Raw genomic sequence first — 13,244 nt, 5'->3', positions numbered from 1 at the left:
CATTCATTGACTGAGAAAACAAACAACAGATTAACCAATAACAATTATTGTCAGCTGCTGGTCAAGATTTTTCAGTATGTACCTTAATCACGATTCTTTAAAAACAAAGTTAAGTGATCCCTATCAAATGTTTGCTTATGTAAAGCTTTTATTTCAACAATGCAATATTTAGTATTAGCATCCAAACTCCAGCACCACTTGGGCTATCAACAAAACCACAGCATTGTAATGACTTGAAAATGACAAAATTCTCTGTTGTTGCTCCTCAAAGTTGATTGTCGTTTAACTCTCTTCATTTCCCATCTTCTCCTCCTTCTACCCCTCCTCCTCCTCCCTGTCAGATGATGAAGCATGCGTGGGACAGCTACAGGCGCTATGCCTGGGGTTCCAATGAGCTCAGGCCCGTCTCGAAGCAAGGCCACTCCAGCAATCTATTTGGTGAGTGAGAGCCCGTGCACACAAACACACGCACACACTCACACACAAGCACACACACGATTGATCTCTTGTCCCTGCCACCAGCAGCCTTGGCCTTTAGATTAGCAGCCAAATTGGCCGTCAGTTAGAGTCATCCATCTATGGATGACTCTAAATGTCAGCTTTATCATATATTTATATTCTGTTTGTGCTACTTGCCAGTTGTTGGTGTCTGTGCTGTTAATGAGTGCAGTGACGTGGGGCGTCTTCTCCTTTGTCTCTGTTTCACACTTTGGTAACTCTTTTCTGAAAACCTTAATTTTCTTTCATGCTGCTGAAAGGCTGCAGGGCCCCGTTAATAAATATTACGTAGTCATGTGCTCACACACGCTGTGTTTGACAGTGGTCTCCCAGCTATGACTGGAACTAGGGAGTCCTTTCTTATCCCCACAGCCACACACACACACACACACACACACACACACACACACACACACACACACACACACATCAATACAACTCATTGAAAGCGTAACACCACAATCACATTTGATCTGCAGTGTATTTGCTTTTCTCCTAATTGTGTGCAGAAATAAGGGGGACCAGTGGCTTGAAAGCATGGAGATGAAACTGCTCAAGTTTAACTGGTTAATATTAAAGAAGATATCCTGAAAGTGACTTTTTTAAATTCAGTTTTCAGGACTTCTCATCCCTCAATGTGCAGAAGCCGAGGAAACAATTAATAAAATGTTTAATCTTCAATCAGACTTTGTTAGGGGGGTGTACATGTTGTACCTGCAGATGTTTTTATGTCTACTCTTCAGTCTTTGTACACATACTAATTACTTAATCATTCTGACTGATTGAATTAATAAGAGTGGGAATTGGATTTTTAATTTGTTCACATCTCTTTGTTTCTCTCCTTTACCTAATGATGTTCTCTGTAAGAATATTTGTTCACAAACCTTCAGCTCCTGATGAGGGGTGTGTGTGTGTGTGTGTGTGTGTGTGTGTGTGTGTGTGTGTATCAGAGGGTGGTGCATGTGACGGTTTACTGTAGTGCTGAATAGATAAGATGATGTTCGCCTGTGAAGGAGGTAGCTGTGCCTCCACTGCTGATAAGATGACTCTTGACACTAAAGTGAAACTGGCTCTCTTGGTGTGAGCTGAAGTTTTTCTCAGTGTTTCCTGTTGTTTCTGTCACTGCCCTCCTGTGCAAAGGTGCAGGTCTGGGTAAGTGAAGAAAGCAGAGAAGAAATTATTCATATTCATTCTATTTTATTTTTCCCTCCACTGTAACAACTAGATGTTTCCAGGACGATAATTTCAAGTTAAAAAAGAAGAATCTGACATGAATGTGTCAGCAGAGTGGAAGGAAATGGAAAAAGGAAATGGTATTTAAAGTGATTGCTTGATTAGTTTCAGCTTTAGGGGCAGACAAAAATGCTGTACACACAACACTGACACACTGTCATCCAATTAGACTTTATAGCTGACTTGTCAGTGAACGGTTGCTGGTTTACACATCCAGCAGTTTCACATTGTGACACCAGTATTCACTCCTCTCTTACCTCTGCTTTGCTTGACTCTTGAGGGAAACATCTCTCCAGCTAAATGCTCCAATATGTTCATCAGCTAATTGCTACACATCCTGGATCTCTACACAGGTGTACTGCACTGAGATGTAGGTAAGGCTGGACGATATAATATCGCAGTATTTTTAGGCTATATCACTATATATATTTTGAAATGTCCTCTAAAGCATTTCTGTGTGATTTGACGCATAAATTCACACCAGTCTGATGAGTGTAGTCCCTGCAACATTTGTCTGCATTAAAACATTCTAGTTTACTATATATTTATTGGTGGTTTCTATTTGAACAATTTTAAATTTGCAAAAAAGGAGGAAATCACAACCAGGTTAAAATTAACCCTTAATAAAAACAGAGCTCAAACTAGCGTTGGGCGAAGAAGCAAAATGCCAAAGCAATTTTCATAACAGCGGCTTAAAACAATTACATGATTACATGATTACAATTACATTTCTACTTGATGTCTGCTATATAGTAATTTACTACGTCCCACATGTAACAAGCTGCGCTACATTTAGTACTTCTGAGAAATCGCCCACCCCCCTAGTTGGAGTTCAACTGTGTTTTTTGGAAGCACATCTGCCAGAACAAATATGCTCATATTCTAAGGTGGATATACAGACATGTAACAGCTTGTGTCATACGTGTGATAAAGACCTGTAAAAGTGACCTAAAGTGTTTTCTTACGCTCCTGCTCTGTTTCCCAGTTTTTACACATGTATATACAGTGGTGGTGCACTGGGCTCTGAATGCAACCAAAATGTGGGTGACCTAGAACTCAGTACTTTGCCTGAATGCCTCCTGTGTAGACTGAAGCTGCTGCTACAGCAGAAATACTGTAACTTTTTGTGTTAGTTGTTGCTACACTGGGCATTTAACATACAGTGGGGGTCTTTTCAAATAGCTCTGTGTGGTTTAAACAACACTGAGACTGATGAGAGTGATTTAAAACAGTAAAATCATGGGCTGTAAACACCAAAACAATGATCTGAAAGATGCTAAAATGCTCCATAGAGCTGAGGGGGGATGTAAAACCCTTTAGTAGTCATGTGATCCGTTGTTTATATAGATATATATTGATTGGTGCAGCTTTAAAGAACTTATTAATAATGGTCAAATAGTGTTTGTAATGATAACTTTGAATATTTAATTTAAATCATGCACTTTGAAATATTCTAATATACCAGCTAACAACTGCTTTAGTACCATGGATATTAAACATGGTACTAACACTGTGTCTCCTTGTCTTTCACTATGTTTTCATTTAAAATGTTTTTAGCTAACATTAGCCAACGTTCTGTGATTAAGTAGCAGGAGTTGACGGCCAGGTTTGTGACTGACTCTGGTTATTAGTGTTTATTATTATTAGTTTTCTTATAGGTAGTAGTGTACTTTAATCCCGTGTGTAACCAGTGGAAGTTTTGACTGAGTTTTCTGTCTCCCTCACATTAGACCTTAATGACGGTTTACCCTGGAATCTCTACTGCATTAAAAGGCAAAGAGCTGAATTCATAATGCTGAGTTATTCTCTCACATCATATCTCAGAAGCCTTTCTGGATCTTACATCATGTTCAGAGCAGAGTTTGCATTATTTGTGTGTTGATTTTGAGATTCTGCTCATATGTTTCTGTAACATTTTGCTATGGAATTACAGAAGTGACTGGATGACAGCACATTGAGCGTGCATATTCAGGACGTCATGAGGAGAGTTTGAAGCCACAGACTTGGTTTAGCCCTGTTTTGCTCAGTTTAAACAGTGAGGTGATTCTTCTGATGTTTATCCCTCCCATTGTCTGTCAATATTGAGATCTCTCTGAGAGACTTTTTTCAAGTTTAGCTTGTTAAAAATTGATTTTTCAGGCTACTACTGTATGATAAACACTCAAAACTAATTTTCTGCTGCTATTATGGAAATACATTCCATGAGACGGGAAGACGTTGGTGTCAATCTGTAATCTTTGTGGTGTAAATTAAAATCTGATTTAATTTTGTATCATGGAGAAAGAAAATAATGGAAAGTGTCAAATGTACACAAAGGCCCTGACAGTTTTGAGATGACATTTTCACAGAAGTCCCCTCACTGAAATACATAACTTCCGTCTTTGCCCTGGAAACCTCATGGGAAACATGCTGAAACCCCTGCTAAGTCTATTTCATTACACAGTGTGGAAGATTTACAGGCTCATTTTTAATGATTGCCTTCTTATGTTTAATGGGGAAATTCAATCAGCTTTGTGTAAATTCCATCCTCTGTTTCATTACCGGAATTTATCATACGTAAATGTAGGAAGGGAGCAGAAAGCAGCTGTGTGAATACTAATTGTGAGATTAGCCTGTTCAACTCTCTGTGTTAGTGTTTCTCTCTGTTTCCCTCGCTCTATCCATCCCTCCTGTCTGTGCTATAGAAAGTAAATAGGTTTTAGTTGACTGCTCCAGCAGACCCACTTCCATCAGTAAATAAGACAGCTTGGCCCCAGGGCCTTGTCACAGCCATCTCCAACTCCTAAAGAAGATGATGTATGACGATAATATTAGCTCGACTTATGCAACAAAGCCACCTGCTATACCTGAAGGCTATTTCCCTGATTTACAGTAACCTGGTCTGCTGGTCCAAAGTATGCAGGAGCATTAAAAATTAAAACCTTTGCCAAGTGTTGTTAGAAGGTCTCGGATGCTTTTTCTAAATTACCTGCAGAAGATGAGATGAGAGATAAATCTGTTAGCAGTTATATCATTGTAAATACATTTGTTAGATTTTATAACAACAAAGATTACTTGAAAAGGTTGTTACATAAGACAGAAAACTGGGAGGGGAATAGGAATAATAACAAATAATTAATTTGCTGCTCTTCCACGCTCTGACTTGGAAAATATTAATGCCCATTTTCAACTTTGGGATTGCAACAATTTCTCAGACTGATAAACTGATGATTCTTAAAGGTCCTATATTGTAGAAATTAGAGTTCCACATCCTCTTTGATTATACAGCAGCTCTAGGTTCTATATTAATACTGTGAAAGTTTCAAAGTGCTCAGTCCACAGAGAAAAGCACACAGCCTGTATTCAGAAACTTAAAATGAGCCGTCTGTAACTTTGTGATGTCACAATCTGCTATACTTTTATTTGATCACTCAGAAAACAGTCAGCCAATCAGAATTGACTTACCTGTTGTTACTAGAGCTCCAGAGAGAAGCCTGAGAGAGATGTTAAACTACATTGAGATGGTTGTTAGTACTTAAAACAACAAATATATCTCATAGATATTAACACTTCAAATAAAAAACACTGGTAAAGTGTAAAATATGTAAAATATAAAATGTAAATGTAATGTTTTTTCACATGACAATTTTCAGCTTCCTCTAAATTCTTCAACATAAAATACAAAACCATGTAAAAGATGTGCTCACATTCAGGGTTAACCACAGGAGTTTCTTTCAGCAGACGTACACCATCCAGATCTAAACGCATCTTAGTTCATAGATCTTAGTTTATACACTGATCAGAAAATGTTAAGCATCATCATATTTGTGAGATTGAGCTGTTGTATCTTTATTGTTTCTCTTTATCCCTTCATTCTTCGCAGATAAAATGTCCAGAAATAATCTATCCATGTATAGAAACACTCACGTTTGTTGAGGGAAGAGGCTGAGTTCTTTTCCCAGGGTGGGAATTTACCAGCAGCCATATATCCTTCTAATATCCTAGCAGGCCACAACGCCTATCTTCTCAACCAACAACTTTGGCAGACCACCAACCATAATTTGGATTTGCTTTATCAAACAATATTACAAAATTAGTTTTCTTAACCCAAACACTTCAGTAAGAAGGAGCCAGAGATAATGAGATGTATGCAGCCTGCTCCAAATCTTGGATTAACATTGACAAAGACAATCACTGTCCAATTTAATAGCTCTGCCCATTTCTCCCATGAATGTTCAGCAGCCATGCTCTCAAGTCAGCGAGTCTTGTATTTAAATAAAGTGATGTAGAGAAGTATACAGGTTCTACAGGTAGTGGACAGTCCCTGTGTAACAGCTGGCTGATCAGAGGTCAGTATGTGTGTGAAGTGGTTTGACTGCAGCAGCAGAGACCACGGAGACAACAACAAAATGAGGCTGCGTCCTCCTATTGCTTTCTTTTTTAAATGTACTCAATTTTCCTACTGAAATGATGCGTTTAAGGGCCCAGGGGACGTACTGTATGTTCTCAATTCATTTGTATTAGTAACAATAGGGTCCTACATGAAAACACTATTTCCTTCCTAAGTTTGGTCATTTCACATTACAGCTTTCTGTATGTGTATTTTTCTTCTTGCTTTTCTCACTGGTTTGAGGTGGGCGGGGTATATTTGTAAAAATGTGATGTTGCCAAACTAATTTCAGCAACATATAAATCAAAACATGATGACATTTGTGGGGTTGTTTGCTAATGTTGCCAGACCGTTGTAAATCAAGTCTGAGAAGCGAGTTTTCAAGTGTTTCACTTGTTATAAATAATAACACTGAAGTGTTTTTAATTGTTTTTATGAACAATACGTTTTGAGTTTTGCTAATTTATTCATGAATATTTAATGTTGTCAGAGAAATACTCAAATTTCATGTAACATAACTTGTATTCATTATTGATATACAGTATTTTCATTCCTTAGTATTAATAACTGTTGTAAGTATAAACGACCTGATGTCTCAGGTTTAAGTCAGAATGACAATCAGTAACACTTATATAATGTACACACATTAAAACTCTATTGAAATCACACGTGAATTGCACATTGAGTCGGTAACGGAAAAGCAGACTGATTGTTGTTTGATCCTGCGTCTAGACCGCTGTAGCAGCTTTTCATCTTGGTGCAACAATTTCAGTCACAGACAATATTTCATTCAGATCTCTCCCGTCACCGCAGCTCTATAAATACAGTTAGTGCAGCTCACGTATGATCCGTCTAGTTATGTAGAGGCTGAGTGATTGTGGCATTTCAGATGCAATGTCGATAATATTGTGCACAGTTGATTTATTAATTCAATAAACGTGTGCAACGTCCAGTGTCTCTAACGGTAACTGTAGCGCTGCTCACTGGCAGGACGTTAAACCACAACAAGTAAAAACTAACGACGTAATGCTTGGACTTCATCTTTACCTCCTCCTCATCCTCAACTGCTTTTTTCTTGTTGGTTCTGATCATGCTCTGAATAATTCAGGGTTTTGAACAACAGTATTAGTATTTCTTAAGGCCAGTAAACCAGCTTCCTGCCCCTCAAGCTTCTGTAGATACACCCTGTTTGCTAAAATTAAACATGGCTAGAGGCGACAGCAGCATCCATCTCCCCTCCTGTCGTTTCCACTTCCTCTGTCCATCTTTTAGCACTCAGCTCAGCTGTCTCTAACTGGCATACTGCTGTTGAGACTCGCCCACAAGAGCAGGTACACCTTTCTATTTCTAAATCCAGAGTGGGCCAAACTCTGCTGTGACATTGTAGATTTGCTAACAGACACAGCCGGTATACTGTGCTGTCGGTTCTTCAAAGGAAAGGCCATAACCTGCTGAATATAGATGTTAGAAAAGAACCTGATGGAAATGAAAACGTCAGGTTGAAGTCTCCAAAAATGTCTTTGTTCTAACTGTAATATTTTAGGTTTGAGGAGTAGTTTGAATTATTTAGATCCCACTTTTGCAAAGCAGTCTTGTAAGTGTCCAACTCTAACATGAACTGTCTTTATGAATTCCTATCAGTACCAGTACTGAGGGCTTTTCCCACCACATCTCAGTGGCCACAATGGTGAATGTGTGCATTGTCCCCTGAAAGATGAGTTATTACCTTGTTAAGTTTCCCCAGAACATCAGGAACTCATTTGGAGCTCAGTGCCAGTGAGTTGTCAGCCCAGCCTTAAGCTGCACCCTGGCTCCTGTTCGACATTATGGAATTTAATTTCACCTCGCCCCCATTATGAGCCAATGAGCCAGAGGTGAAGTCTGTATTGAGGCTTTATTGCAGAGTCCACTTGTTGTTTTCACAACCACACAGTGGCAAACAGAGAAAAGGTTTGATAACACAGTGTTCTGACAACAGGGGGAAGAGAACAAATGCATTACTCATGGAAATGGATTTCAGCTGAAAGAACCTGGAACAAACTCTTCCTTATTACAGGTGCAGTCGCTGCCATGTGGATTTTTACTCTTTAGCTCTGTGGAAAGTTTTTGCACATCTGTGTGACATTTCACGTCACATGCTAACATGATGAGTTCACTGTGAGGATGGGTTATGTATTAGTTAATGTAACTAATAACTTTTCCTGTAAGGTAATCAGTTTAGCAATAGAATAACTTTTTCATTGAGTGATGTTCAACTTATTTTTCAAGTCTATAGGATAAACTGTGACCAGGATTGTAGAAATACTGAGATCATGGGGTTCCGGGTTTAGGTAAGAAGTACAGCCACCATAAAACTATGTAAAATAATAAATAAATTAACTAAGAAATCATAAAATTTCACATTTTATATATTTGTTTAACTGTTCTGATACAATTTCTGTAAAATCTACTGCCCTTTATTATTATTTAATTAACAAAAACAACAATTAATTAGAATAAATAATGTTTCTAAGCTGCTGAAAATACTATTTTTTTTTTCTAATTAGCCTAAAAACTGTTTTGTCTAAGAATATCTTAGAAAATCAAAAATGTTTAATATTTGTGTAACTGTAATAAACTCCTCTTAGTGTCATTAAAGTCCCCATAACCTCAGTGTCCTGCATGGTGGTTACAACCCTGAATCTGGGCAGATGTTTTTAAGAGCTTTAGAGCATCATGTGGTGGGCGGGTCGTCTGTTGGTCAGCCACGTCTGCTCAAAAAAAAAATTTTTTTTTTTAATAAAGAAGAGAGATCATTCAGGGTTTTCTGGCAACTGAATTTTGGAGTGTACAGACCTGAAGTCTGCGGTGTTTTATGTGTGTGTGGTTTCCTCTCCAGCCCTGTCGTTAATTGTTGACACTGCTGACAGTCCAGTGGCTGCGCTTCACAACAGCCAAACACACTAAAGGTTGAAACACAGGCTCTGCTGCCCTCGGCTCGCCTCCCGTTCTAGCCCACGGCCAGCACGGGCACTCGTGTGTTCAACCAACCAAAAAAAAACTCCCCATGGGCTGTGTGTGTGTCTTTTTTCTGCCCAAAATAAACACACTTGACCGGGCCACAGCACATTAAAGGTCACTACTGATGTCTCCTGTAACAGCAAAGACAAAAAGCCTGGATTTCTAGGATGTTTTCCATCCAGCCCAGTGTGACCTGGACCGGGCCATAAGAGAACATTGTTTGTGTGTGATTTTATTTATTTTTTTAGTGAATTTGTGCAAGTGTGTCTTATGCTTGTGCGTGTGTGTGTGGCTGTGGGATAAGATGCCATCTGTCTTGTTGGTCTCTGGGCTGTTTCAGAGGAAAAATTTGAAGACCCTTAAAGATACCTTTTAAATCTGACTGCACCCAAAATACAAACCGCCCAACACATGGAGCTTATCCTTGAGCACAGACCTGACTCATGTGACACAGGGCAACACATGACACACAATACTACTACTATTATTCATTATGTTTCTATAAGCCAGTTAAATCCATAGGGCTGATCAGTGTACATGTCCATCAATAAATAATAAATGACAGTATTAAAATAAGAACGTAAAACAATAAATAATAATAAAATAATGTCTGTATGAGGGCTGCAAATATCAATTAATCAGATTATTTCTACATTAATTCATCTATTGCATTAAATTGCATATAAAACATAAATAAAACATAAATTGCATATAATGTCCCAGAACCTAAATGACATTTTCACTTATCTTGTTTTTTCTGGCCGAAAAAACAAAAGTGATTAATTTACACTGTTTATAACAAAGAAAAGCGTAAAATCCTCACATCAGCAGATGAAACCAGAAAATGTTTTCCTTGAAATGACCTAAACGATTAATCGATTTTCAAAATAGTTGCCTAATAAGTGTCTTTCAATTGACTCATGTAATCATTGACTAGTCGTTGCAGCTCTAGTCTCAGTTATATAGCCTGCCTCCCAGAGAGCACTAAAAAGTTTAGATATTTAATAACTGATGACATATTTTGGGCCCCGCGTCCCCAGTTTGATCTGGGGCCGGGGATCTGTCATGTCTCTTACATTGTTTACTGCATCTCAACTGTCCACTGTCAAAATAACACAAAGAAACAAATATATAAATAAAAAAAGCCAAAATCTGCCCAGTGAAACCTTGATTTAAACCTGAGGAAACGAGGCACATGGGCTGGTGTTGAAGGAAAAAAATAAAATCACTCTTGAAAATAATTTCAAGAATTAATAATTTGGATAAGACAGAATAAATAAATCAAATATGGCGCATCACCAACACAGTGAGCCAGATCATCAGGCCCGTTGTGCAGTAGGTCTATATGTGTTTGCAGCTTTGCCAGCAACACGAATACAGTTTGTCTGCAGTGTGCTGCCCTGAGCTCCACGCTGATCTTTTCTCATTCAATCTGTGTAAAACCAGTTCGTGATATATGATTTATTGATTGGGGCCATTAGATGAGAAGATAAAACCATGGTGGATTGAATATTTCTTGATTTTTCTTTTTTTTTTTCTTCTGCCCTTTTTGTCTTTTTTTTGGTAACGTCTCGTCCTTTCCTACTCAAGGTTACTTAATTCATAGTGTGCTTTGACAGCCTGTTAAGACTCTGGTTATTTGCTGGACAGTGGGATGGATCTGTAGCTACGAGCAGTGCGAGGAAGTAAAAGGGCCTGTGTATCTCCTGGGACACACAGGCTTTGCAGAGGAGGTTATCTGCTTGGCCCTGCCTGCAGTGCTTTGAAAGGCTCCTGGATGAATAGCAGGCTTTGCCACAGATGCTGCCAGGGTTTTGTGATGGTTTCTTTTCTTTATGTTGTTTTTCCTCCTGTCTCTTGTGGCCTTTCCTCCATGCCAGACCTCTCAATGGCTTCTGCTCCTTGTCCCCTGGAGTGATGCTGCAGTATCACTTTACTTAAGCAACAGTGGTAAGACCCAGACTGAATAAAGGCACAACTAAAGCCTCTTCCTTTACATTTACAGCTGACCTTCGAATGTGTCTCATGGAAATGTTGCGCCCCTCTTTAATGGAAGCAGTTATGGTAACACAGTGATCATTGAACCATCACTGCTAAGACCAAGGTTCAGCCAGTGATTGGTGGTCTTTCAGGCTTTACTGTTGTTTCTAGTACCATGAATACTATTCTGTGACTGCTCCAGCAACAGTACAGTACTCTGTGTTTTCTGAGTGTATAGTGAGAGCCAGCAGGTCTTTGGCTGCTTTGAGCTTTCTGCCAGAAACTGATTTGGGTTGTTGGTTTAAATCAGGCACAGATGTCTGTTTAACCATGGTGTGTTATACCATTAAATGTGTCCCAGCTGGCTGTTCCGCTGGCTTTTTTGGACTTTGTCCTTGAATTCAACATGGTCTTTATTTACAGGAGAGATGAGTGTGACCAATACAACTGATTCAACTTAAAATCAATATCTGTGCTGCTGCTACATCCTGCAATACTTGTCATTTTACCTCTTTTTGGCAGGACCAAGGACTTGAGTGTGTGTCTGTGTGTTTGAGTGTTATAGGGTGACAGAAGAGAGGGAGCAGTTGTATGTTAAAGGACCTATTTGTAAGTTTTGCTATTGCTAAATAGCTAACGTTAGCGTTAACAGCTGTTTACTCACAGTCTAACAGAAACATTGCAAGTTCAGCATCAAACTTCCTTCCTTTACTCTCTATCACATCTTTTCTTCTACTGAAGTTAGCGTGCTAACCAGCTAGCCCCATCACTTTCCTAAAGTGACTCATGGTAGCCTCCAGTCTGCCCTGAAGATGTACTGCTGCTGACAGGATCCATTATAACCTCTTGTCTTGTCAACGCAACGATAGTTGAAGCTCTTGTCAACCACCTGCTACTGGCAAGAAACCATGTTCATCGGCAGAGAAAACTTCCAAATAGCCCTTTTATATGCATGTCCAGTAGGAAGAAGCTGCAGAAACTTCACCATCTCCGTTAACGTCAGGGGCATCACAGCATTTCTCTTTATAATGTAATCTGTAATGAAAATATTAGAGCAACTGTATTTTCTGTTTTGGTTTTTTTTGGTTGGCACTGTTGCCTCACAACATCCATGGCAACGAATGTCAGAAGACACAGCAAAGAAACATGTTTCTCATTGAATAAAAAAACGTTCATGCTTCCAGATGCCTTTTGGAACAAATTCTTCTGTTTGTGTTTAGTTTGGCAAAAATGTATAGTCAAGTCAGATACATGCACAAACTTAGACATAGGTCACAAACCTGAGAGATATGAGATCCAAATGGTGGAGAAATCTAAATTTGAGGTGGGATTTATAGGTCTTAGGCGTGGGAACATGTCTGATGTTTTGTCACAAGGGAGGTTGTTCTATGGAACAGCTCACAGCTTCAGGTAGAAAGACCATAGAGACCTAAAAGAGATTTAAAGGTTTAAAAGGTGTGAGATGATGAAGGAGTCAGTCCACTGTAAAAAAAAAGCCAATAAAGGCCAACACAAGAGTAATGTGCTCTCTCTATTAGGAACCAGTGAACAGATGAGAAGTAACACTTTGAAGAAGTTGCAGGAATACGACTATACAATCCTGTTAAAAGTTTATCTTGACAGCACTGTTTTTCAGGTTATAGAGCAAGGTTCTTTTTACAGTTCAGGACTCGTGTCTGTTGTAGGGCAAAGAATCAAATACAGAATTTAGCCAAAAATCAAAAGTCCAGCAGAATTGTAATGTTATGACATTTCTCAGGGCTGTTTTTCAATCCGGACTCTTTAATGGCATCACTCCAGCTGGAGGACTTAGTGAGTCATGGTGGGAAGAGAAGTGAACTGTAAAAAGTAGAACTAGTTAACTCCAGGGAGGTGAACTGAAAATACGCAGTAGACAACCAGGCACGTGATGTATTTTACCAGGCACAGGTGTCAGTATGTAGCAGGCTGGTGAATGAGACACACCGCCTGCATGTTCTGCTGCCATCAAAGCTGAATGCATTGCTTCTTCTTGGTCACAACCCCATCAAAGTGTCAAACCAAATCTGATTGTGTCTCCTGTTTCCTGCCAGCCTCCGAGCCCAGCACCGTCGCTAGCAGGGCTAAAAATATTGTTATCTTCCACCAGTCAAGAAGGCTTATGCTTTTTGGTGTCTTTCTATTT

At 39.1% G+C, this 13,244-nt stretch overlaps 1 protein-coding gene across 1 annotated transcript in view; it reads left to right on the top strand.

Moving 5' to 3' along the window:
- Positions 1 to 13,244, top strand: part of man1a1 (mannosidase, alpha, class 1A, member 1) — a 142,347-nt gene that overhangs the window by 33,468 nt on the left and 95,635 nt on the right. The window contains exon 2 of the mRNA XM_071468064.1: positions 342 to 438. Coding sequence (XP_071324165.1) covers positions 342 to 438 — 97 coding nt within the window. The remainder of the gene's footprint in view (positions 1 to 341; positions 439 to 13,244) is intronic.

The sequence above is a fragment of the Trachinotus anak genome, unplaced genomic scaffold, assembly GCF_046630095.1.
Source record: "Trachinotus anak isolate AG129_WGS33_773 ecotype Australia unplaced genomic scaffold, CSIRO_AGI_Tana_v1 ptg000031l, whole genome shotgun sequence".
NCBI lineage: Eukaryota > Metazoa > Chordata > Actinopteri > Carangiformes > Carangidae > Trachinotus > Trachinotus anak.
The sequence above is the reverse complement of the archived record's forward strand: the minus strand, read 5'-3'. Positions and strand labels throughout refer to the sequence as shown.